The sequence below is a fragment of the Microchirus variegatus genome, assembly GCF_963457635.1.
Source record: "Microchirus variegatus genome assembly, chromosome: 15".
In the NCBI taxonomy this organism is placed as follows: domain Eukaryota; kingdom Metazoa; phylum Chordata; class Actinopteri; order Pleuronectiformes; family Soleidae; genus Microchirus; species Microchirus variegatus.
In genome coordinates, this window is record NC_139816.1 from 10,352,574 (window position 1) to 10,379,863 (window position 27,290).

Genomic DNA, 27,290 nt, shown 5'->3' on the forward strand with positions numbered 1-27,290 from the left:
CTGGTTGAGGAGAGTAAAAAAAAAAAAGAAAACGCAGGCAGCTTATCCCTCTGTTCTGGCAGGGCGCCTAAGTAAGATTCTTTTTTCTCAATTCTCCCCAGACACACCATCCTGAGAAGCCACTTTTTCCTACCACAGGAAGCCCAAGAGAACACTATAGGTAACAGTCTGACAGGCAAACTGAACCCTGGCCTTTTATATCCTGCCAGGTTTGAGAAGTTGGACATCACCCCTAAAAGCGCCCAGAAGATTAAGCCCGTTCTGGAGCGCTGGATGGCCGAGGCTGAGGCCCGCCACCGATCCGGCATGCAGAACCTGACTGAGTTTATCGGCAGCGAGCCTTCAAAAAAGCGCAAGCGGAGGACCTCTTTCACCCCGCAGGCGCTGGAGATCCTCAACAGCCACTTTGAGAAGAACACGCACCCGTCCGGACAGGAAATGACGGAAATAGCCGAGAAACTGAACTACGACCGCGAGGTGGTGCGCGTGTGGTTCTGCAACAAGAGGCAAGCGTTGAAAAACACGATAAAGCGCTTGAAGCCCGAGCTCGGCGTGGCCGGGCCCCTGGACCCTCTCACCGATTCTCTCGAGGAGCTCCCGAAATGAACGAGCTCTCGAGGTACGACATTTACAACAACAACAACAACAACATTAAAAAGTGCGGAGAAGTGGGCGGGGCCGCGAGAAAACGACAAAAAAGTGGACGGACTCGTCTCGACGGACGGTTTACGAGTATGAAAAAACAAAAACTTTTGTGTTGTCAGTGTGAATTACCACAGTTGTGTAAATCAGTGATTACCAAACACTGGGTCGGGGACCCACAGGTGCATCATGGGAGATATTTTTGTGGCACTCAACGACAACAAATTTGCAGTTTTTAGTTTAGATTCATGTGTTTCCATGACGACTGACCGGAAAAAGACGGGCGTGACGTCATGTTTACGTGACTCCTGATTGTTAACGCAATAATTGCGCTAAAGTCGCTAACTGCTAAACGGTGCCTGGACTCCGGCACGTAAACATGACGTCACACTTGTCTTTATTCGGTCAGTCATCATGGAAACGCGCCATGCGTTAACGTGCGCTAACGTTGACGCCGTTAACGCGTTAACATGCCCAGCACATAAAAAAAAAACATCCCTGGAACATTACATTCTGCACTAATTTGAGATTTTTGGGTCAAAAAAGTGGGTCGTCCCCCCCCCCCCTCCCGTAAAGAAAGTTTGGGAAACACTGGTGTAAATGACCTTGCAAGGCAAAAACCAAAAACAGAAGAAAAAAAAAAGAGATTAATATGTGAGAATTATGTATAAAAAATAATAATAATGATAAATAAAAAAAAATGGTGTGCTGTTTCAAAGAGTTATAGATTCTGGTCTCACACGGACCAGACTTCGCCCCAAATTTTGGTTTCCTACGCGGAGGGATTTAGTAAAGAGATCATACCAAATCAAAACACTATTTACCAAAGTCTGTTGCATCTGAGTACTAAGAATAATTTTGTAATGTAAATGTGCTCTAAATTTTTACATTTGTACTGGCAAATCTAAGCTATATGTGTGAGGTCGAGTAAAACATTTTATCTTTGTCTCGCTTACTTTTTTCCTTCATTGTTTGTATGTAAATATCTAAAAAACAACAACAACAAAAAAAGAAGAGAGAAAAGTGCTGTCACCACACTGAAGAATCTTTTTTTTTGGGGGGGGGATAAAAATAATGATAATGATAATAATAATAATAATTACCTTTGTTGTTAAATGATGGCATTATAATGTTGTTTGTGTTTCATCTGCAAATATTTTCAGTCACGGTGTAACTTTGTACAACTTTTACAGGTATTTATTGACGCACTCGTGCGATCGGAGGGAAATAGAAATAGAAAAAAAAAAGTTTTTTGTTTTGTTTTTGGAGCTCCTGTGTCATTCTGTTGCCAAAGCCTGATAGCCAAAGAAACACATGTAAAACATTCACGCTCAAGGACTGAGGAAGATTTTTACCTTTTTATTTATTATTCCTTCTCAACCCTTTTTTTGTAATAATTTTAATATTTACACAAAGTTCAACAAGAAAACTGTTTTGTCTGCTTTTGGTTTTTTTTATGTCATGTGCAATTGTGCAGCCTTGACTTAAAATAAATGTTACATAGCCCTGAAAATTTTGCTAGTATGACTGAAAACGACACATGTATTTACACAGAAACACCCTTTAATTGTGCCCTAAAAGGAAGTTGAACGTGTGGTTGAAGCCAAAAACGACTCACAGTTCAGCTGCTTTTATAACCTGAGGATTTTTTTAAATCTTTCTATTTTTCTTTCTATTCCTTGTTCCTCACATTTAAGTTCAGTGAAAATCTACAATCAGTGTCTTTAACGAAGCTGTGTTTTCTCACGTATGAACTGATTTCTGCCACAGTAAAGTGTTTACTTCACCACGTTCTCGTAAAAAAGATCTCACGTATTTGTGATTATTTATTTATTTTTAAATGTGTTTTGGGTGTAAATGAATTTATTCCTTGTGGTTTAAAAATGTTGCAGCAGCCAATGATTTAATGACCTCCACTTCTATTAAATCCCTAATAACTGAAGAAAATAATATAATACACAATAATATACTTTTTAATTTTTTATCTGTAGCTCAAATATTAACACACAACCAATATTGCAATATCTTATATATTGTTAAATTTTTATTACATTAAATACTAAAACATATTGCGTTCATTGACTTTTATTACATTAAAAACTGAAAGAAAATAATAATAATGGCCTTTCATAGATTATAAACTGCAGAAATATTACATCATTGTCTTTTTATTACATTAAGAACTGACAAATTGTTACATTATTGGCTTTTATTACATTAAAATACTAAAAAACTACTTAATAATTACATTAAAACTGAAGGAATATTATAATAATGGCTTCTCAGAGATTATAAACTGAATAAATATAACATTATTGGCTTTTTATTACATTAAAATACTAAAAAACATTACTTATTGGCTTTAATTACATTAAAAATATCACACTATTGGCTTTAATTACATTGTAAACTAAATAAGTATTACATTATTGGCTTTTGTTACATTTAAAACTAGAGAAATATTACATTATTGGCTTTTATTACATTAAAAAATAAAGAATTATTAAGTTATTGGCTTTTATTACATTAAAAACTAAAGAAATATTACATTATTGGCTTTTATTACATTAAAAACTTAATAAATATTACATTATTGGCTGCTGCAAATGCCAATAAACTGTCAAAAACCTCCCAAACTGTCACTATAAATATTTGGCTTTTGCAAAAACCCCATAAAAAAGGAATAAATGTCATAATTCAGAAGAAAATGAACTTTAAATGTTATTTAATTTATTCAGAACCATGTGTGTGTGTGTTCATGTCACGCCTGTGTGCACTGTTGTCATGTCAGAAAATGACACCGACACATGTGACTTTTATTTGTTTTTATTTCGAAGCGGGTCGTCACGTCTGAGGAAGCAGCAGAGGATCAGTTTATAACATTTAAAGCTGTAACCAAAACCAAAAAAGCAAAAGCAAAAGCAAACGGAAGAAGACGACACATAAAGAAGTTACTTTAACGCCTTTGCTCAACTTTTCAATGCTGGACCAAAGCTCTTATCGTTATGCACATTGTACAGAGACGTAGATTCACGGTGTTGACAATCTTTTAAAAAAAAAACAAAAAAAAACAGAATCTGAGATGAAAAATAATTGACGAGTATAAATGTACAGTCCAGGATTTACCTCAGTACTCAGTGTTTGTTTGTGAGAGTCAGACAGACGCCATACGAGGAAGACGGGAAAAAGACTGTAAATAACTGTCCTGCACTGTGTCCACGTCCACCTCCAACACATTTATTATTATCATTATCATTATTATTATTATGGGACACATGATTGTTCTGTTTTTTTCTTTCCCTGTCGTTGTTGTTGTTCTTCTCTCGTCCACATGTGTAGATCCACTTTAGAGGAAAAAGGAGATTAAACCACAGTGTTGCTCTTAACCCAGATTAAAAATGGTTTCTTTGTCACTTATTTATTTATTTATTTATTTATCCAATTACTTTTTTCTGACGTTTTTACTGCTTGGACGTTTTGTTTTTTTTGACTTGAAACCAAAGCTGAAGTTGTTTTTCTCTTCTTTATTTTACTTTTTACTTTACTTTTTTAATCGACTGAAAACTGTACTTAATATGTAGAGCAATATCTGTTTGGTCATTTTAAGCAGCACTTTGTGTATTTCTTAAAATAAAAACATTATAAAAAAGGGAGGGAAGGTAAAAAAAAAAAAAAAATGCGTCGAGTCTGTCACATTGATTTGTACCATCATTAGTAATAAACGATTAAGTTTGACGAGGTTTGTGTCGTCGTTTTATTAAAGGTACAGTGTGAAATGTGTCCTTAGCTACTGAGCTACTGTAAAAACAGGATGTGAATATAAAATATATATGCTGTATATTTATGTATATATCTATATACGTTATTAAGAAAAGAAAATATACTAGAATATGTTAGTGATGTTCACAACATCTATTTAAATACTCAACTCAAAACCATCTTAAAGAACATTTTATTAAATGTGTAGTGATGATTATTCATTAGGATATACTGCAGGCAGCCAGCAGGGGGCGAGCAAGATGTTTTGACCCATTTTTTGAGGTCCAAAAGTTCGCTATTTGTGTGGTGACATTTGACCTAGTGGGAACATTTTGTCCGGACCCCACAAATTTAAGGGCTTTTTCGGGGTTAAGACCTGGTTTTAGGGTAAGGGTTAGAACTGGGTTTAGGTTAGAGTTAGTTTAAGGATTAAAGTTAGACACTTAGTTGTGATGGTTAAGGCTAAGGTAAGGGGCTTTGTTTTTAAATTAGTTTGTTTTTTATTAGTTTTTAGAGTGAGTTTGCTAGTTTTTATTAGTTTCAGTTAAGTTTTAATTCATTTTAGTGTTAGTTTTACTTTTCTGTAATATGGAGTGTTTGCCAGCAGAGAAAACACAAAACACACACACTTCATATGAACCCAAAAGGATTATTTAAGAAATTAATTTACAGGTAAGCACATTTTCAGTTAGTTATCGGGGGTTTTTTTAACTCTAGTTTTTATTTTTATTTCAGGTAAGGAAAAGTGTTTTTTTTTCAATAATTCTTGTTTTTGTTGACTACAATAACCTTGGCTAAGATATAAAAATTAACACATAAGTGTTTGTGTGTGTGTCTGGTATTCCTTATGTTGTGGGGACCTAAATCTGTTTACACAGTCACATTACAGGGACTTGTCTTCGTTATGGTGGACAAAAATCACAAGGAAGACATGTTTTAAGGTTAGGCTGAGGTCAGGGTCAGATTAAGGTCAGGATCAGGCCTAGGATTAGGATTAGGATTAGGTCAATGCAATGTCCTCTGATGTGATGGAAACCAGTGTGTGTGTGTGTGTGGGTCAAAAGTCTGAGCGATGCACAAAAAGACTGACTTCTCTTTTCATCTTTTCAAGGTTCACATATTTTTTTTTTTATTTTTTTTTTTTTAATCAAATGAAATTTGGGCGAGGTCACACCTGAGTGCAAGTTCAATCCCAAACCTCCGTGTTCGGGGTGTCACACGCACACTTATTTGACCCCTGTGACCTCTCGTTGGTCGGCAAAAGAGCGAGGTGAACGGGCTGTTTGTGACGCGCTTATTATTATTATTAATAATAAAAATAATAATAATAATAAGAAGAAGAAGAGCCGCGCGTACAATGCGTCGGTGTTTATTCAGATTTCCTCCGGGGGGTCAGTGGAGAAGAATATGTGTCAGGTTTGCTTCTCATCAAAGCTTCATGTGTTTGCCTTTCGCCCAAATAACAACGAGACAAGTGTTAAGAAGACGGCGATATATATATATATATATATATATATATATATATATACAAATATATAAATAAAGCACGGAGAAAGCCTTTTGAAACTAAACTCAAAAGTTTTTTGACGCAGCTTCCCTGCTCCGTGATGTGCCTTTGAAAAAAAAGAAAAAAAAGAAACGGCTGTTGAAAAGAAAGTAGTAAATAAATAAATAATAATAATAAAAAGCAGAGACAACATAAATTATTAACATTAGACTGAGGACTGATGTTGGAGATGCTTTCTCGTCTTCCTTTCAGCTTCCCCCCTTCATTTAAAAACCCTGGATGTATTTTCTGAGCGATGATGGCTGAGGTGGCGTCGGCGTGCGCGTTTTTTTCATGTTCTTTTGTTTCTCGATCCGCCGTCTTCTGCCATTAGCGGTGTAATTGTGCAGAAGAAGCCTCTGACCCATATCTGTTTTCTAAAACTGTTTGTTTTCTTGTTTCTGATAAAAGTTTGCTTTCTATTCTCACACACACACACACACACACACACACACACACACACACACACACACACACACACGTAATCTGCTTTCCATCACTTCAGAGGACATTGCATTGACTTGCATTCATTTTTTGAGATTTACCCTAACCCTTAACTATAAATTACAACTAACCTCATCCTAACCTTAATATAACCTCAGCCTAACTTTAAAAACATGTCTTTAAACCTTAAAATTTAGTCATTTACATTAAGGGGACTTGATTTTTGTCCCCATAATGTGACTTGTAAACAGATGTCCCCACAACATACAAAATACCAGTTAACCACACGCACACACACACACGTTTGTTTTTATTGCTTTTTGAGGACACATCATGGACAATAATGCATTCCCTCACCCCTTACCTTAACCTTAAACATCACAACTAAGTGCCTAACCTTAAACCTTACACTAACCCTATCCTAAACCCAATTCTAACCCTAATGCGAAAACCAGGTCTTAACCCCCAAATAAAGTTGTGGGGACGAAATGTCCGGGTGGCGCCACCTACCGCTGTCTACCAATCATTGCAGTCAGTAGAGTCTCAGCTGCCGAGCAACCACGGGTTGCCAGTTACGTCAAAAAAGGAAACCTAAAAGACCATGGTATTATGAATTTGAATGTAGTAACCGGTTTTGGCCACATGCTTACATATGGCACCTTTAATATCTTTTTATATGTATATCATCATCATATATATCATACTTTTTTATGGTAAGGCATGTTTATTATTTATTATCCTTATCTTTATTATCTTTGTTTGCTGCTGTAATGATGTAATTTTCCCCACTTAGGGACAAATAAAGGACTATCCTATCTTAACCTTAACCTTAACCTTAACCACATTTCAAATCTTAGTTTCAAAATTGAACCAGTTCCAAAAGGGGGATCATGGTTTTGGTCTCTATGTGGCCTTAAATGTTGTATTAGATGACCCATGTGGAGGATAAAGCAGCAGTGATGCTCCCTCTGGTGGTCGTTCAAGAGAATAAGGGGTGTTAGCACTTCCACATTGGCTTCACTTTCCTCAAACAAGGACTATACGTTCAAGGACTATACATAATTTCACATGTAAAACAGGCAAAAACAGCCATTTAATTATAGAAAAATGTTTAAAATATACATATACCTGGACACTAAATACAGATAAGACCATTTCTGTTGCGTTACAGTGGATTCACAAACCGATTCGACGAGAAACTCCGTTCAAAGGCTGCGCTGCGTGTTTGTTTCAGAGTTCACAGCAGAGATATCACTCGTTCGAGGGCTCACATCCAATCCTTCACGGTGTTTCTAGTAAAAGACAATCACACAGTAAAGACCAGGCTTGATCTCTGAGTCTTTCTTCCAGGCCTCGTCTTTGTGTCTTTTCCTCCCTAAACAGAATCGCGGTAAACTCTCCTTTAGCCTCCGCCGATCTGTTTGACTCGTTTTGAAATAAAGCGTTCACCTGAAATAGTCCCCGCGCTGAGCAGAGAGAGTGAGGGCCGCGTAGAAATATTATGACATGTCTCTGCGCTCCAAATGGATTATGTTTCAATATCAGTGAGGACACAGAAACGGAGAGGTGGAGGGTGGAGAGAGAGTGCATCAGCATGTGTTGGATGCAGATGGTTTTAAATTGCTGCCTTTGTTTTCAATCAGGCATGAAGCATTCACTTTCCTTATCTCTCAGACGATGCAGCGGTGCGCGGTGGGGCTGATGTTCTGGGTAAATGAACTGTCTGTGTATCCCTCGCCCTCTCTCCGCTCGTCCGCTCGTCTTGTTTTCACTTCCTCCTCAAGGTTGAGATGTTGGTACGGCGGCGACTTGCACACCCAGATGCCTCTTGAGGTGCAATTACCAAATCCTCGCATGCAGTCGAGGTCGGCCATGCATATGATCCCTTTTGCTTTTCACTGTGCGGTCTCAGATTTTCCCTCCTCTCCCCCCCCCCCCCCCAGCGTTATTAGCAGTGACACAGTGTGAGGTATTTGTGCAGGTAGATGAGTTAATAGCCCGGGTCTTTACAGAGACACCTGTCTGACTTTCATCAGCCTGTCGTCCATTTAACTTCACAGCAGTTGACCTGTGATGTCTCTGTTTGGGGTGAGAGTGTAAAACGTTCTCATTCGGCTTTCCACCGAAACACGAACACACAGTCTGGATTTCAATAATGTTTGGGATTTGACATTTGCGGTAAAAGCAGCAAGAAGACCCGGTGTTTGTGACCCGGTCAGAACAAGTCTCTTTCTGCATGTTCTCCCCATGTGTGTGTGTGTGTTGGTTTTCTGGTTCTCCGGTTTCCTCTCACTGTCCAAAAAACATGCAGATTTAGGGGATTAGGCAAATTGGAGGTTCTTAAATTCAACATTTAAAGGTGCATTATGTAATAAATCTATACCAACTGGCCATAAAATCCTCCTAATATGTCACAGAGACTCAGGAGTAATGTTCATATAACAAACTGAACTCACCAACAACAACAGTACAGCCAAAATATTTGCATTAAAAAAAATATTTTGCAGACTGCAAATCATGTTTTTGCATGTGGCGCCACCTACCGCCGTCTACCAATCATTGCAGTCAGTAGAGTCGCAGCTGCAGAGCAACCACGGGTTGCTAGTTACGTCAAAAAACGAATCCTAAAAGACCTCGGTATTTTGAATTTTAATGTAGTCACCGTTTTTGGCCACATTCTTACATATGGCACCTTTAATTGTATATATATGCTTGTCTAGTGTTTTAATTACAATTGTCTACATGCATATGTTGATTTAATGTTATAATTGTGTGTTATTGTCTGTATTTTGTGTCATAAATGTGTTTTCGTCGTTCGCTTTTACTTTGAAATGGTGTGCAATGTCATCCTGAATATTTATTAAGTTTGAATTCGAATTTTCAATCACTAAACTATTCATTTTATCCTGTGTCATGTGTCTATTCATGTGTCCGCCTTTCACCCTATAATCAGCTGGGTTTGGCAACAGTGACCCCCGTGACCCTCATGTGTAAGATAAAATGGTAGAAGGTGACTGAGACTGAAGTTTGCAAACCTGCTCACTCTCCCACACCAAAGTCCCATAGAGAAAATTAGCATTTTAAGGCTCACGGTGACACAGGAGCTTGCCCTTCAACTGCTGCCTTGTTTTGTCAAATTGTGTCATTTAGTGTAAATCTGAAGAAAGGATTTCAAAACACCGGAGTAACAAATGAATATTTGAAGTGATAGACGGAGACAGCAGTGGATTAACAGCTCTTGTTTGCCATGAGATAAAATTGATGATTTTCTCTATGGGCTTTGGTGCAGGAAAGTGACACTTCACTGTCTAACGCAGGGTTCTGCAACCTTAAGAATTCATTTGGAGCCGCACAAAAACCCACAAAATGAAGATAATAACACGTATAAAGGTTTTTATACAGATATATGAAATAAAATGTTCAGTTTATACCCAACCTCTTATAAAGCGGAGCAAAAATAAAACACATATTGATGTAGTTCTTCTCCATTGCTTCACTGTTTGTGGCAAATGAATGAAATTATAATGAACCCACTTTGAAATAAACAGAGCAATTATTTGGATTGTATGTCCTTCGTGCTTGAGAAAAAAAAGGTTTGTGGATCCAAAGATGGACAGGACATCCAAATGTGTGCTTAAGATTGCGTTTTACGTCGATATTAAAACACTTTTATTTAGCCATATGTTGCAGACCCCTGGTCTAAAGTATCATAGACTAAAGCTGCAGTACATGTTATTGTTTCATTGCATGCAGCCATGTTTTCAGTGTTCATTTTCAAGGGCTTTAAGGCAACGTCAGCGCTGACGATGTGTTTTGTGACATTGCTGAACTCCAGGACGGTGTCACTTTCAACCAGGCTCCTCTTATATGACACCAGCTGTCACTCACACTGGTGTCCACTGCTATTTTATCGTGTATTTCCCTCAAAATGGGAACATAATTGACTAAATCTGAAACAAATAAGTCTTGAGGAAACTGTGATATAGTCACGGTACATATGACTGTGTCACAGCCTGAGATGACAGATTATGAAAGTGAAATAGTTTCCCCCTCCTTTTGTCATCAGGTAGTTTGTACACAGTGCCTCTCTCTCTCTTTCATGCACGGGTCATCACAGCTTTAAGAGTCAGAGGGAAAATAGCCGTCCCTGCCCTCCATCATCCTCTCATTCCGCTGACCTCTACACAACAGTGTGGTCTACTTACAGCACACGCTGTAGAGAGATGCGGCCAAAGAGAAGGGGTGGAAACGGCGAGAAAAAGAGAATGATTGCATATCTGAAGGCATCGAGAGAGAGAGAGAGAGAGAGAGAGAGAGAGAGAGAGAGAGAGAGCACATATGGACGGCAGAGGAGGAGGAGGAGTGACATGGTTGGACACATCTCGGGTTTCTTATTAGTGAGGACCTGTACAGACACTTTGAGCCTTTTTTTTTTTTTTTATAGGGGCCGTGATGAAACCCCTCTCCGTGCATGTGTGGAAAATGGCCAGGGGAAATCACAGATGAGAATCACTCAAAGACAGGGAGATGTCAACAGGCCCATAATGATAGCTGATGGCCTCAGAACACTCTCCTTTTCCCCTCTCAGCCTCACCTGCCCAAGTCACACTACACTGGAAAACATAATTAGAGGTAAAACAGAGAGACGGAAGCTTTATCTCTGTGTTTTCTGTAAGCAGTGCTCTTTGTTTTATCCATCTGGGAGTCCTTTTTTTTCTTTTGCTCCCCCTCCTTCCCAATCTGTCTTTCACTTCTTGGAGAGAAGGAGGAGGAGGAGAGCTCCCTCTGTGAGATGCCAAGGTGCTCCCAGTCCATTGTGCTGCTGGCTGTCAGGTTAAATTAGGGAGTACAGGCTCCGTGAGTGTAAAAAAATCAATACTTGATGGAAGATTGCTCCCCGGAAAATCTGTTTTGATTCCAGGATTAATTCTTGACCAAAGGCTCCAGCAAAATGACATGCCATTAGCCTGAAAATGAACACATTCTGCAGTGGAAATTGGATGGAAATGTGTCAGGTGATTGCCCCGGCTGGTTGTTTTTTGACTCTTTGAGCGAAGGGGGACTGAAGGTGTGGCCGCCAACCAGTGAGGCCTCCGAAGCAGACTCCATTTCCACAACAGAAACAACTCCACCGTGGCCTCTCTCTCTCTCTCTCTCTCTCTGAGTATTCTCAAGGCCATTGTTGTCCAGCAGCTGCAAATGCATTCCACCAAGGTGAAATGCATTTGCTCGCCATCCGCTCTCTCTCCCCCTCTCTCTTGTGTTTTCACGGCATGAGGAATGAGAGAATCTGAAAATAAAACAAGAAGAAGAACACCACCTCCACCACCTCCACCACCTCCCACTGTTTACTCTACAGAGAGAAAGGGAGAGTGAGATGCCTTATTGATGAGTGGATAATGTGTTTGTCGTCATCTCTCATCTCTCTTTTAAAAACTTTAACAGGAAGCTGAAGAAATTCACCGGACACCGACGTGACCAACCAGAGGGTTCATAAAAGATAAAAACAATTATTTGTCATATTTAAGACATTTTTTGGTAACTTTCCAATGTCTGAAACATTTGTTTGGGTCCAAATGGCTTTTTATTTCTTGTCTGTATATGATTATTTTCAATATAGCATATTAAAAATAATACTTTTTTCTGAGATTCTGAGATAGATAGATAGATAGATAGATAGATAGATAGATAGATAGATAGATAGATAGATAGATAGATAGATAGATAGATAGATAGATAGATAGATAGATAGATAGATAGATAGAGAGATAGATAGATAGATAGATAGTTTCTGTCTTGCAGTGAACCTTTTATGGACCATTGTAAATTCTACTATGAAACTTTGGCGCCCCCTTCTGGATCAAAAATATCATTATATTAAATCATATATATATAATATATACATATATATTGTGTGTTAAATGTAAGCACACTTACTGGCCTAGATATTACACATTACAGTATATAAGTATATCAAATGTGTTATGTATTTACTCGTGGAATTTGATGTGATGTGGGTGTAGAGAGGTTTTGATTAAAATGAAATAAATAAAAAAGAATAGTGATTTTCCCACACAGATATTAATATAAAATTGGGGGAAACAATAAAAAAAGAGGCGTGCCTACTTCCTTGTAATTATATACATAATGCTACACTGCATTGAAATGGCTGGGTCACGTGACCTGAAAGTCAAATGCACATACAAACATAATTAGAAAATCATAATAATAATAATGATGATTAAAAAAAAGAATTCATCAATATTTTTCGACATATATTTTAAAATAGATGTATATTATTTAAAGATCTGTTACATATTAGAATAGATCGATAGCCCATTTGCGTCTGTGCACTACACACTCCGAACCAGTAGATGGCGGTATGCACCCTTTTAAAGAAAAGGAAATGGCGCAGGTTGATGACGTCATTACACCAGGTAGTGAACGTGAGTTGGTGTGTTGCTCGCCTCCAGCTGCCACTGGATTAGCAACAGCACTCTCTTATTTATTTATTTTTAGAAAACGTTTAAGTTTAGTTTTATTTGTGTTAAAAGGTGACGATGTCGTGGCTTAAATCGGTGTCGCACAGTAGTGCGGACGTGTTTGACGAAAGCGCGGACGAGCTCACAGTGCAGAGTCGAGAGTGGACCAGCAACATGAAGAGGAGGCTGAGGGTAAAGCTAATGTAGCTCCACATGTCTGTTTACACTATTATAATAATACTCAATCCTAATCTGTCAGTCTCTTCATTCTCATAATCCTGTGAGGAACTACCTGGAAATGTAAATCTGAGTGTGGCAGGAAAGGTTTCTGTTGGAGATATTAGTTTGTTTTTGGTATTTAATGGTTGGTTTGTTCATAAATAGCATGCTATTAAAACTCTATAATACTATTGTTTTATTTCTACCTATTGATTAACTGACTACACAAGAATTCCTATGATTCCAGACTGTGTGTTTGTTTTCAAATGACAAGTGAACAATTTTTGATAGTATCTTGTTGTGTAATGGACAGGACGGTTATGTTGATGGAGCTGATGCTGGTGAAGAGGTAGCACTCCAACTCGGTTTCAACCAGGGCTACAAGGAAGGAGCAGCTCAGACTGTGGCTGTGGGCCGTCTCAAAGGCATCGTGAGGTAACCAATCATATGGTCTAACACATCAAATGTATACAGTTCAATAATAATAGATTGCAATAATAGAATAATAGCAACACATTTTTGTGTGAGAAGCTGAACAGCCAGTGTTTGGTACTTTTGCTTGGCAAGTGACAAACCAGATAAATGAATAGGCAATCGGTGTATGTTGTATGTTTATTCAAAAAACATTATTAAAAAGAGAAGACTACTCTGTATCAGTTTTTTTTTAAGAAATGCAAAGTGTGTTGTGTTTTGTTTTTGTTCCATTTCCGTCTCTTTAAAAATACTTTTTATATATGTGATATTCCCCTGTATATATATTCCAGCCTATTTATTTCCATTCTCTATTTACACAGAAACATCACGAGTCTCTGTTGAGTCACTGACCATTATTGAAAACTCTTTTCTCTCCAGCAGAATCCAGGCCCAGTCCCTTCCCTGTGCCATTGTGTCTGACACTGTTGCCTCTTTGTTTGTCTCTTTGCAGTGCTATATGGTGCTGGTGCCAGATCCAGCATCCAGAAAACCCCGTCCCAGCCTCTGTGACTGACCTCCTGCAGCGGGTTTCACAGTATGAAGATAAAATCACAGAAGGCATCAGGAAGGCTATGGAGAATCCTCCTCCCAGTGTGAGTGATGTCTCAGAAATCATGGAGGATCTGGAGGTGAAGCAGGTTAATCAAAGCTGTTGTGGGGAGAGCTGTGAAAAGACAGACTGCTGTAAGAGAGGAGAAAAAATGGAACTGGACGATTGTCGCCGGCCACAAAAACTCTGTTCAGTTATGACTGACTGCTCTTCCTACTCAGATGAAGGTCTACACCTCCTCGTGCAGCGCTGCATGGATGTAGTGGCAGAGCTGGAACTGCCACAGGAGCTTATCAGTCACGTAAAGGAGCTTGAGAAGTTATAATGACTGATGTCAGTGCCCAAAGTCACACACCAAGAAAGGAGTATACTTGAACAGACACATGAAGAGTGAAACAAAACAGTGTTGACTTTTTAAAGGGTTCATTGTGTAAGAATAAGTGACAGTGATGGTCTTAAATAAATGACTCCTCCCATTCATAAGCACATCAGGGAACACCTTAACATACCAGAAAGGATGTCTTTCTTCTTCACATGTGAAGTAAGCTTCACCTGTGACACACAGTGTTGCTGATTTGTCCATGTAATAGAAAAAGTGCATAAATGTTATACACTGTACTTATACAAAAAGATTCATATTATGTAAAATAGTAAAATATGACTTTTTCATTTTGGTATTTTTCAGAAAGAAAATAAAAATGATTTTGCTGAAATCTGCTGATTTATTGAAATGATTTTAATCATTACATTTATTGCAACTGTGGCATAAACCTTACATTGATTGGGTGGAGGTCTAATAAATTTGTATAATATTGTATACATGTATATATGCAGAATTTAAACTGTAAATATCGTAAACTGTAAGCACATCACTCATTAATAAAAAATAAAATAAGATAAAAAAACGATTATAACAGTCGATTTTGCGTGTGTCAGTAGTTTCCGAGCCGCACATGAACGCAGCGCCACTCTCGGCGCACACGAACATGACGTCATGCGCTCGGACAGAGCCGTGACCCTGCTGCTCTGGCTAATGCTAAAGGATCGTGTCAGCAGATGTTGCGCATGAAATGCCAGCTTTTTATGAAACGCACAGCATCTAACGACAGTGCCGTGGTGTCGGGCAGAGGTTAACAAGGTGGCAGCGGCGTTTCTCATCAGCGACTGTCACTCTAAAGCAGCACATGTTTGTGTTTTAAGTTTACCGCAGCTAGCTGGCTAGCTAGCGAGCTAGCTAACTTCAGCCCCATTTTTTCCAGCTAATCAAAAGTGAAAGAGGAACAGGAGTGACAGGCTGTACAGTGTTTCTCCACATTTAACTCAGCCCAGGTACGAGTTTTACATTAACCCGTATAAATTCAGCAGCGACAGGTTTGAAACGTGTCGTTATATTTGTTGCACTTAGTAATGTGGAGCCATGGTTTTAATGTCGTAGAAACTGTTCTTTAAAACCGAATTCCGTGATCCAAGTCAATGTTCAATCCATGTTACCTCCACAAAGTATTTGTATTCATACATTATTACATACTGTGTTTTGAAAAAATGTGAACTAATTGTAAATACACGATGTTTACAGAGGTCCAAGGAAGTGTTTACGAATCACGTGACCTCATTATATTTAGAAAGAGTTGGTTTCACAACAGCAGTTGTAGTTAGGGCTGCAACTAACGGTTAGTTTTATATTAAATTAATCAGTCGATGATTTAATAAATTAAATTAGTTATATAGTCCATAAAATGTTGATTGGTGTGATTTTCGAAAATGTCAATTGTCCACAAACCAAAATGTAGAACAAGAAAATCAGGACATTCATATTTAGGAAGCGGAAAAATACAATTTACCGAGAAAATGTACTGTAATCCAATGCTAAGTATTTGTTTAATAAATTCTTAGTAATATTGCACATTTTGCCTTCAGGTATCAACTTCATTTCCTCATACAAACATGGTCACATCCCAGCTTTAGCAGCAGCTTGACCAGCTTGACCTTCTTCATCATGGACTCCTGAAGCCTCCTGGTTTCAGCGACGTATCAGGTCGCTTGTGGTTGTTTTGGACCGGAGGTCACTGTTCAGCCTTAAACCTGTCTGACCTTCTATGCAAGAGGGAGCGAGCAGATGGGGAACTGCTGTCACGCTGAGAGTCCCTGTAGCAGTGCGGAGGAAAGAAGCGTCTTACTGCGAAATGACGCAAAGGCCACGGTGCCCACGGGTGAAGGAGTTATGGAGGGAACGTTTGGTCCTGATGGAGATGATGACATGAGGTGAGATGACTCTGCATTTATACACCCCAGCTGTTACTACACGGCACACATAGCTAATTTTCTATTGTAGTTTATTTTATTTCTCAGACTGACATCAACAAACAAACAGATCATATTGGTACATATTTGTCAACACCACCACAGTTGTTTGGGTGTCTCTCTGTGGAAACAAACCACTTTCCTCTAATGGTAGTTATGACTCAGAAAAAGGTTTCAGGCAGACTGTAGGCAAATACCAGTTGAAAGAAATACCTTCTAAAGCTGCTATGAGTAATATAAAAATGTTGATCTTTCCCCAGAGTTTTGTGTAGGTTTAGACATATGACACAATCACTGAGTAACATACAGAGTACTGAGGTTTCCATTGAGATTAGGGGGCTTCCGGAGGTTTCAGAATGAGACAGATTTGTTTCACACTTCAGTGGTTGTTGCAAAGAGACATAGGTCGATGTTTTCATTACGTGTCTCCTGCTTCTTCACCTACAGTACAACAACAATCTATTTTTCTCCTGGTCATGAAAAAGGGATTTTATTCGTCAACTGTTGAAGACTTTGTTGATTATATACTAATGCCTATTCTCTTCATGTTGTGCCACTCAGGAAAAATCAAGATGAGACCAATATAAAGATAGACGAAAAGGCTGAGGAAGTGAAAGAGAAGCAGAGTCTTGAGAACGGAGAGACAGAGCCCAATAACACTCAGGAGAATGGACCCTTGGTGAAGGAAACCATCGAAACAGCAACAGCTTTTCCCTGCAAAGGAAACTCCACAAGAGCACAAGATGAAGATATGAAGGAACATCCAGACAGCAGTGAGGAAACTGGACTTCAGCGATGCACTTTAGACTCCCTTCAGAACACAAACGCAGCAACTCATTGGGAGGTTTTTCCAGAAACGAATGCGATGCCACATTTAAATCCAGTTTCTGCACAGGACAAAATCCCAGACGAAATTACAGCTGAGCCAGTTTGTTCTGAAAAGCCTTTACAGACGGAGACGACCTCAGCAACACAGCACATTACAGTTTGCACCTCTCAAGATGTTAAAGAAGAAGTAGGCTCCGACGTAAAGTCTGACGATGCCGCAACTGAGTCGTTAATGGAGTTTTCTCAAAATGGTGAAACGTCACTGGTGCCAAACACAGCAGCAGCAGGAGCAGCAGCAGTGTGCCAGGTGGTTCCCATCGCTGTGGTCAGTGAGGAGAATAACAAGGAGGCTTCCAGCCAGTAAGTCACGAATTAAATACTTGTCATCAAGACTTTTATATATACTGTTTAATTATTTATAGTTTTTACACATCAGTCCTATTGTGTTGCAAAAAATCTTTAAATATTTTCAATAATCAAAGATAAAGATTCAATCACAGAAATATTGCAGCTCTAGACAAAGCCACCCTAAGCTTTATGCAGATAACTGAATGAGAAAAAGATTATCTTTGGTTTACTTACTTGTAGTAAATGTAATAATTCATAAATAAATAATAAATAATAACCAAAAACACAGTCAGACAAGGTTTAATTATTACCGTTTGAACCATGTTACCTCTCACTGTTTGCAAAGTTCAGATTGCTTCATTTTTCAAGCCTAAGTCCAAAAATAGCAGAAACCACACTGAACCAGAAATTGTAAACGTCTTCTGCGTGTTTTGCAAATATAGAATTTTTACCAGATGGCTCAGCATATCATACATTAAAGGTAATGTGCCTTTAATCATGTCTGTTCATACAGGAATCTATTTTAGTTCTGTAGATTTACCGTGTAATTTAACATGTACAGATTATTAAAACCAAATTAGACTTCCTTATTTACCTTATTCCCCCCTGCATTTGTGCAGTTTTGTAGTGATATATTTGTATTTCCTTCCCTGTCATCCTAGTGCCGTGACAGAGGATTCAGACACAGGCAGCTGCCCAGTGAGTGAGCAGGCCGGTCCTGAAGTCATAAAAAGTGATGATGTCCCTGAGTCTCCTCCTGCAACGGAGCCCACAGAGAGTCAGAGTCCACGACTCAACCACAATGGTGAAAGGAGAGAGTCTGCCAACTCTGTCAGGGAGTCAGCGACCACAGCACTAACAGACGCCATCGAGAGGTTAGTCGGTTCAGAGTTGTTTTTGATTCTCTCACTGTGTCCACTAGGGGGGGTAGAGCTACCGCAGCTTAATGACAAACACGTTTCCCTGTGTTTCCAGTGCTGTTTTTCATCATGTGTCCAATAATATTTGTTCAATTTATTGTAGACTTCTCAGTGTAAACATAACATTTAACTGGCACATTTATAGTAATACTGTTATAGGTTATGGTTAAATATGGAAAATGTATTTTTGCTTTTCTATAAAACAGGACAAGTAGCAAAAATGGGTCACTGTCCAGCTCAAAGCCCGATCAGACAGCAGAACCAGATCCTGAGGAGTTGGCTACGAGCGTGAAGGAGGTCACTTCCTTGGAAAATATTCAACAAAATGTTGTAGAGAAAATGTTACTGAAAATGCGAGATGGGGCTGGGGATGCTCCTAAAGAGGAAGAGAAGGAGGACTTCATGGAGGCGGAAGTGGAGGAGAATGCTGCCTCAGAGACGGTGGCTCTTGGGAAGGATGCTGAGACACAGGAGGTCACTGGAAAAGAGGAGCAGCTGGATGAGAGCGCAGCCACTGATGTTGTGAGGGTTGAAGTGGTCTCTGTCACAGAGAAGGAAGACTCCACTGGAACACACCTGGAGAACAGGTTTGTGAAGTTAACTTCTGTCCAGCTCTGATGGGTTTGTAATAATCTTTTGGTGACATTTGACTCGGGCTGAAATTGATTTTCTGACATCTTCATTTGAAAGATCTGATCGAATACTATGTCATTTCCTGTATCCTCTGTACTAATCTGGGTAAATGAGACCCGACTATGATAGTCCTGCGTGACTCCTTAAAGTCGAGTCAAGGTCCAGTGGATCGAACAGCTGAGGCCTTTGCCATCGATTGTGTCTAAATAATTTGGCACGCTGCTTTTCAGTTGCTTTTGTGTTGTGATTGTCTGCACAACAGCGTAACATCGCTATTATCTTCTTCTGATGAGCAAAGAGCTCACAGCACCCTCTGCTGGACAACTTGATAGTTACTTCAAACTGTCTTATGAGCTTCTAGGCTTTATATGTTGAACTTGGACAGGTTTTTAAGGTCAAATCACCCATGACTATTCTGTGCAGTTTCATTGTGAGGTCATATTTAATAAATAAGTGCAATAATGTAACTACTTTGGGGTAAATGTAATATATTTAATGATGCACCAGATTAAAAAAAAAAGATTTGAGCTTATGAAGTTAGTTTTCCTTTGTCTTTTTTAGTGAAGAAGACTTGTACAGAGCGGCTGAGGAGGCGTCAGTGTCAGGGGACGACGAACCAGGACCTCAGAGTGTTCTGGAAACTACACGTCAGTACATCCAAATCACATATTGACGCGATTGAACTGCATCAGGAATCAGAAACAACTGTGCCCTTGTTTTTGTCAAGAAGGAATGTTAGACAGTGTCGCTTTTGTTGTGACTGCCATTCTCTCTTACTCTCATCTTTCTTGTTCTCAGTTTTAAAGGTGGAGGACAGATGCAGTTTGGCTCCGGCCTTGGACATTCTGTCTTACAGTGAGAGAGAGTGGAAGGGAAACACTGCCAAAAGTGCTCTCATTAGAAAGGTTTGTGCCTGTGGCTTTGAGGAAGAAATGTTTCAGATTAAAACCAGTTGTTGCTGCTTTCTGTCCTTCACGCGAATGAACGGGGCGACTCCCTGTGGTGTTTTATGTCTGCTGCTTCAGGGTTACAGAGAAATGTCCCAGAGGTTCAGCAGCGTGAGAAGAGTGAGGGGAGACAACTACTGTGCACTCAGAGCCACACTGTTCCAGGTGCTTTCTCACAGCACCCAGCTACCTTTATGGCTGCAGGAGGAGGACGTTACCATGGTAAATATTCACTTTGAAGTGGGGTTGTTGAAAGAAATAGTCTCTAAGTTGCATCGTGATGTGGACATGGACCATTATAGCCATTAATGTTGATGCTTGTTGATTCTCCAACCATTAGTTGTGTTTTTGGTGATGGAAAATTTAAAAATGTCATATTGAAGTATGTATTTATCAGACTGCTTGTACTGATTGATGAAAACGTCAGAAACAGATACTGCAGAAGACAGATAATCTTGTTTAATTGTCATTATTTTGATGGATATTCGTTTTCAGTTCCTTTAATTATTTTTGTTTACAGCTGCTGCAGCAACTTGAGGCGCAGGAAGGTCTAATAAGTCAGTGGACGTTTCCTGGAGAGTGTCTGCAGGGAGACGGGACAGCAGACGTCGCCCAGCAGCTAAAAAGCTACATGGATCTTCTCCGAATGAAGGTAGTGGCTGCAGATCTGCTCGCACAAACATATGGCGAGAAAGTATTTTTAAAGCCATGGAGCGAGCAAACCACAGCTCTATTTTTATGCCGTCCATGTACAGCCATGGTATTGATATTCGTCCACAGGGTTTGTGGATGTGATTGCTACCATATGTCAAAGGGAGGAAGTTTTCCAAGTGCTGCAAGGCTCCGTCCTTCATGACTTCACCCTGTGTCACCAACACAGCCTTGTGTTCCTCTTAAGGATTTGCAGGGACTCTCAATCTCAAAGGCGTAGTTTGAACTGTTGAAAACACAGTGCCTCTGCCACAGGCTGAATTTACAGTTTGTGAGGAACTGCAGTTTACTTCGCTCAGATCTCTGCTGAAGTGTGTTCTGTCCTCAGCTGACAGCATGAATCACACAAAGTATACATGTAGTTGTATAAAAACAAACCTGTAGTTGTGTAAGAACAAACCGAACAGGATGGTTGCACAATTGTTGCTGTGTGTTTGCTATGTTGTGAACTCATGCCCTAAAACACAAAATCCCTCCTGTAGTTAGTTAGCTGTTGCGTTTTTATTTACACGTTTGCTTTATGTGTTTGTTTTCTGTGTCCTTTTTGGAACAAATTGCCTCAAGAATTAAGTTTTATTTACACTTCATCGATAAAACTGAATTGAATAATTCAATTATAGACCAAACTGGAACGGAACTCATTAAAACGCAGACTGCCAAGCCCATGCATGTCAAAACAACAACAATCCTGGACTCTGGATCTTTTCTACACTCTGAAGGGCAAGATTTTTGTGCCGTTGAATTCCTGCGGCACTGGAGAAATGTCCCATTTTAAGAGGAAACATTGACATGGTTTTTATAAACAGCAAACATCAGCAGTTTCTGTCACCTGCAAAGCAATAATCGGCCAACATTTGCCATTTTGATTTGTTTTGATCGATCCAGTGGCGAGCGGCCGTGGACTGCTCCTCAGCCGTGGAGCGGCAGCAGCTGTGTGAGCGAGTCTTTCAGGGCGGAGAACAGGAGCTCGGGCTGCTGGAGGCGCTCAAGCTGCTGATGCTGGGCCGAGCGCTGGAGCTGCACGGCTGCATGCAGGGCGGCGGAGACGTCCCGCTCTTCTGCTGGCTGCTGTTTGCGCGCGACTCGTCCGTCTGCCCGCGCTCCTTCCTGTCCAACCACCTCAGCCACGTGGGCCTCAGCGCCGGACTGGAGCAGGTAAGAAAACTGCTTATTCTGCTCACATTTTATTTAATTTGTCTATGTCACCTTTATTTAAAACTTCATTTTCAGTAATGCAGAGCGTTAACAGAGACATGAAGCAACATCAGGGCAAAAGCCTAAAATCACAATCATACAGAAGTGTTAGCTGTGTGCTGTTCCTGCTCCCAGGTACTATGCTATCCTACGCAACTTAGTCGAGCCGGTGGAAACACACTATTAGTTGTATAAATACCAACTGTTGCACAATCGCTGCACAATCGTTTCTTTCTCGTTTGTTCGGGGAAGAAAACACTAAAGTCCTCCTGTGTGACATCATGTTTATGTGCCGCGACATCGGAATCCAGACACCGTTTACTAGTTAGCTCATTTAACGCCGGTTAGCACGCCTACAGTCGACTGGAGCGGTCTGTTTATTAAACGAAAAGAGCAGCGCTACAAATAACCAGCGTACCTGTGTACTGCGTATGTGTGCCTCTGTTTTTAAAGTTTATCGTTACTTTAGAGACTCATTTTAACAATCCGGTGTCACGTAAACATGACGTCTCACGTGTCTTTGACGTCATTTGACGTTTGGGCAAATGACAACATTTATTAAATCCAAGAGGGAGCAACAACTAAGTCACACACCTTATAAGTTGACACCTGCAGGTTAAATTTTTAATTTGATGGATGCATTACAATCTAATTCATTCGTTTCAGGCCATTCAATAGGATTGGATTGTGTTCTTACAGGCCTGTCCGTTCCACAGGTAATTGACATTTGTCATGTTTGTGACGATGTGAAGAAGATTTTAAGCAATACAGTAATAAAAAAAAGCCCCAGAAAATGATTTTCCACCCTACCTTTAATGGTAAACAATGCTGCTGAGAGTTTCTGCTGAATACAGTTGTTTGTGCTTGGATTTCATCACACCTGGGTGAGTCAGAACACAACTGTAAAAACATGTCCGTTCATGTACACGACTTTATGCTTGTTTTCTGTGCGATGAGGTAATGACATTTCACGTCATGAACGAGTTCAGCCATCGGTTCCCAAAGAGAAGCCGCGCCCTCGCTCGAGTCGATTGTACCGTGCAGATAAAACCTCTGCCCGTTTTGACGGATGTGTTGTAACCTGACTTCTAGTGTAAGCGTGTAATTATGTGGCTGCTCCGTGCAGGTGGAGATGTTCCTGCTGGGCTATGCCTTACAGTGCACCATTCAAGTTTACAGACTGTACAAGGCCGACACCGAGGAGTTTGTCACCTACTACCCGGACGACCACAAGGACGACTGGCCGTCGGTGTGTCTCGTCACAGAAGACGACCGCCACTACAACGTGCCCGTTGCGGAAGCTGCAGAACTCGGCGAGGAGCTCGACTCGAGCTAATGCCGCCGCAGCAGAAGAAGAAGAAGAACCTCCTGCCATACAAACACACACAACTCTCCTCAGGTTGATCCATATGAATAGATTTACACCAATTAAAGGAATAGTTGCAACATTTAAGGGAAAGATGCTTGTTTGTCCTCGGGTTTTGGTGAGAAGACATCGCTCTCAAGCAGGATAGATGCAGGTCTTTAAAAGTTCTCCAAGAAAGGCCTTAGAGGGCATTAAAATACCTTACATTTAAAGGCACAGTGTGTAAAATTTTGCAATATTTATTACCTCATACTTTCCCTCCAAGTGGTTTGGACAATCTATTGGCAGTTTTCCGCTATACAGTTGCAGCACAGCTCGACTACGTGGTTAGGGTTGTTTTCCATTACTATAGTAGCACTTTAATGTGGACAGAGTCATCGGTCTCATACTGAATCATTAGAATCAGTTAATTCAAAAGATCTGTTAAATATTGAGTTTTTTGACAATTCCATGCTAAAATGTTGGAGATTAACAGAGGTTTACAGGATTTGTAAGTCTTTTTAACTGGTCTACAGTTCTGCATTATTCGGTTTGATTTCCTGTGATGACACTCGCCAAAGCAGGTGCTAAAAAAAGATTGTTGCCGAACTTGATAGTGGAAAAGTGCCATATGCAGCTTTCAATTAGCATCAAAACTCCATAGAAGTTAAGTTTGTCCATTGTGGGCTATTGAAAAAAACAGGATTGAAGAGCTGAGTCACCTCCTGATATAAAATATAAAAGGCTCATTCTCAGGCTAATGAAAAACAATTCATACAATCAGGTGATTAAACAATTTGGAAAAAAGAAGTCTTGAATTCTGCACAACAACTATTACAATAATTTCACCTACATTTTACGCACTGGACCTTTAGTTCACTGAATGTAGGGAGTGAGTTCACACAATATTCAAAGTGCTTGAGCTAACACCGTTTATTGCCAAGTCCGACCAACGCCTCCAGTGAACTGCGTCCTTTGTCACAAGCTTACCTTTCTTGTACTCGGACGTTACACTGTCTTCCATTTCAGATACAACACCAGGACGTTCTCGATGTTAAAGGGCTGTGGAGAGATTGCGTCATGCACATTTTTAATCTCGACTGAATCAAACCTTATCCACTCGCTTCTTTACTGTGACCATGAGTTCAATTAAAAGGACTTCTGGCCAATTTTCTTGCCTTAAAACCGAACTGAGTTTACCTCTGTAACCTAATCTGTGTTAAGCTAAGCTGACAGGCTGCCGACATCAACATCTTCTACCTCCTGCGAGAAAGCAAACAAGCATCATTCCCCCCCCCCAAAAAAAAAATGTTGTCATCATTCTTTTAAAGGAAATATAAGCTGATTTCAAGACCCTGTACAAGTTGTGGTTTCCCCACGTTTGTACACACTGTACTGTATAAAGAGTTTTCTATTTGAACACATGTACATACAGTAAATGTACAGTGAATGCATCTAATAGTGTGGGGGGAGTATAAATCATGTCTATGGTGTCATTTCTTAGTTTCACGTGGAGAAAAAAAAAACACAGCAGGCTTTTTCAGTTGTACACTTTTCCTTTTCTAAAATACCGATCAAAAACAGCCATCACTGATGAAATCATTGGATGTCTGGTGTTTACACTGGAACTGTGGCACTTTGATTTTTTTTGTATGTTAATTTATTTGTTTTTTCTTTATGTCTCACAAAAAAAAAAAAAAAAACGCGTGGCCATCATCAGTGAACTTGGCAGAAGTCGTCTGTAGTGAGGATGTCGTCATTTATCAGGTGATCAGAGGAGTTGGACGATTAATCCCGGTCTCTGTGATTCGTGTGTGTGTGTGTGTGAGTGTGAGTGTCGAACTCAGTGTAACATGTTGCCTTTAACCAAGCTGTTGTGAAGAGAGCGAGAGGAAAATCAAAATGTGCCAATTGTTGCTTCAAATACTGGCAACCGTTCCAAACACCAGCCACTGGATTTAGATGGTAAAGTAAAGGCTCGCTTGGTCCTCCATGTTGCCTTAGAAATACTGCACAATAAGAAAGAATGTAGGTTCTGTAGAGATAATAGACTGTGTGTCCTTGCCCAGATCTCAGAGCAGGTGAAGGTGATGAGTCGTTGATTGTGCCATTTTGCAGGAATGTCCTTGCACTGTCAGATTTCTCTGATGGCATTTAAATAAAAATGGAAGTACAATTTGTTTTCTGTATGAGTTTTTCCCCCCCTTCTTTTCTCAGTGGAGCGTCCCTGCCCCACCACCTCACTACCGAGTGTCACTCCAAATCAATTCGCAGCTGTGGTGGACGTGCCTGATTGAGGAGGAGGAGGAGTATAAAAGGTAAGTCCAATCTAGCACAAGAAGGAAGCAGTTATCATCACCATGGCAATCGACAAAACGCTCTGTTTGCCCCACAGAGGCTGTCATGCCTGTTGTGCAGCATTCTGAACACGGTGCACGTGAGACCATGAGTGAGTTAAAGCCAAGTCCAGTTGCCAGTGTTATGAAGAGGACCATGAACCTTCACAGTCACAAGACACAAGGTAAATTTGACAGTTTGTTGAAGCATCTTAACACCAAAGTTTTTGAGGTAAAGATAACCTGACAAAGTAGAGGGTAGGAACTCTTAAATGTGTAAGTTGCAGCTTCCATTCTACTGTTGCAAGTCCTGCTCGTGTCGCAGTGAGCCTGCACTGATGACTTGACTCAGGATGGCCCTTGATAGGGGGCAAAGTTTGAGACTCGCACGTACCATACGCACGTGGTGCAGGGGTTGCCTAACAAGCATTGCTGCATTCGTTGTGGGTTCTGTTGCTTCATGTTGCTCATGTGTGCATCACAAAGTGGAGAAATGTTTACATGTGTTTTCTCCACTTTACTGATGTCTTTTTTTGTTTTCCTAGTGCTTAAACTTTGCTGAATCAAATATGCAAATCATTAAAAACAAAGTACATGATTTGTCAGATATGGTCATTAGTACACCCTACCTGATTGCGTCCAGAGTGGGCTCAAAAAAACAACCTAATTTGATCCGTATAAGAGAGTCCACCGTAAATCCTGGAGGACATTACAAACGTTTATCCAACTGGGAGCCAGAACACAAAATGACGTCTGTCCAAAAATAAATGCTTACTCTTTCTGAACAGGAAGTGAGTAAATTGAAAGATGAAAGAAGATGAAAATTATAGATGAAATCGCGTACAGCATCTTTAAGTTGCTAACCAGCACTAAGACCTCTGAGGCACAGAATGCAGACTCGAGAGAAAGTGTGGATAAGGATTATCCCATACAAATACTAGTACTAAAGGTTGATATTTTTCTTTTTTTACCCAAACGCCACTTTCTTTCTTGCAATTCAGATATAAGACAATTCATTATTGCCAATTTTGAGTCCAAATAAATTAATGGATCATACATACAATGTACAAAATTAAACTAATAAAACTTAAAGGTAAGGCCATATGTAAGAATGTGACCAAAAACGGTTACTACGTTCAAATTCAAAATACCAAGGTCTTTTAAGTTTTGTTTTCTGACGTAATTGGCAACCCATGGTTGCTCGGGAGCTGAGACTCTACTGACTGCAATGATTGGTAGACGGCGGTAGGTGGTGCCACATGCCAAAACATGATTTCAAAACATAAGCATGATTTGCAGTCTGCAAAATATTCTTTTAATGCAAATATTTTCTGTACTGTTTTTGTTGGTGAGTTCAGTTTGTTATATGAACATTATTCCTGAGTCTCTGTGACATATTAGGAGGATTTTATGGCCAGTTGCTTTAGATTTATTACATAATGCACCTTTTAAAGTTGCGTAATGATTTAATACAGTTGTTTTGGATGCTGTTTTTCGAGAGCATATTCCAAAAAAATGCTTAATTGGCTTTAATTCCCAGTTCAATTTGCTATTTCAGTTTACCAAAACTGTTCCTCGTGCACTAGTCTTTGTCTTGGTTAGCGTGGTCTT

The 27,290-nt window shown here is 39.8% G+C and overlaps 3 protein-coding genes across 4 annotated transcripts in view; all 3 read left to right on the forward strand.

Moving 5' to 3' along the window:
• Positions 1–606, forward strand: part of pou6f2 (POU class 6 homeobox 2) — a gene marked incomplete at its 3' end in the record, with an annotated part of 85,213 nt that extends 84,607 nt beyond the window's left edge. The window contains exon 10 of the mRNA XM_083902045.1: positions 102–606. Coding sequence (XP_083758171.1) covers positions 102–606 — 505 coding nt within the window. The remainder of the gene's footprint in view (positions 1–101) is intronic.
• Positions 607–12,872: 12,266 nt separating this feature from the next.
• Positions 12,873–14,441, forward strand: otulina (OTU deubiquitinase with linear linkage specificity a; the record flags this gene model as incomplete). Its single annotated transcript, XM_083901423.1, has 3 exons — positions 12,873–13,065; positions 13,406–13,527; positions 14,018–14,441. Exons 1-3 carry the CDS (start codon positions 12,952–12,954, stop codon positions 14,439–14,441), a joined length of 660 nt encoding a protein of 219 aa, XP_083757549.1. The 5' UTR covers positions 12,873–12,951.
• A 746-nt stretch (positions 14,442–15,187) lies between these two features.
• On the forward strand, positions 15,188–25,511 carry LOC310937488 (uncharacterized protein). Of its 2 annotated transcripts, none has more exons than XM_083901770.1 (11): positions 15,188–15,445; positions 16,034–16,378; positions 16,979–17,605; positions 18,256–18,468; positions 18,720–19,100; positions 19,708–19,793; positions 19,945–20,051; positions 20,172–20,315; positions 20,614–20,745; positions 21,690–21,959; positions 23,125–25,511. In XM_083901770.1, the coding sequence occupies exons 2-11, from the start codon at positions 16,233–16,235 to the stop codon at positions 23,332–23,334; spliced, it is 2,316 nt and encodes a 771-aa protein (XP_083757896.1). In that variant the 5' UTR covers positions 15,188–15,445; positions 16,034–16,232; the 3' UTR covers positions 23,335–25,511. The 2 variants fall into 2 exon arrangements, with proteins under 2 accessions (XP_083757896.1, XP_083757897.1); XM_083901771.1 differs by having other exon boundaries at positions 16,076–16,378.
• The last annotated feature ends 1,779 nt before the right edge of the window (positions 25,512–27,290 follow it).

Excerpts from the sequence above, each read along its gene's own strand:
- LOC310937488 (XM_083901770.1), top strand. The coding sequence starts at position 16,233 with ATGGGGAACTGCTGTCACGCTGAGAGTCCCTGTAGCAGTGCGGAGGAA. Across the intron at positions 18,469-18,719 it reads CTAACAGACGCCATCGAGAG|GACAAGTAGCAAAAATGGGT; the intron begins GTTAGTCGGTTC and ends TCTATAAAACAG. Across the intron at positions 19,101-19,707 it reads GGAACACACCTGGAGAACAG|TGAAGAAGACTTGTACAGAG; the intron begins GTTTGTGAAGTT and ends TGTCTTTTTTAG.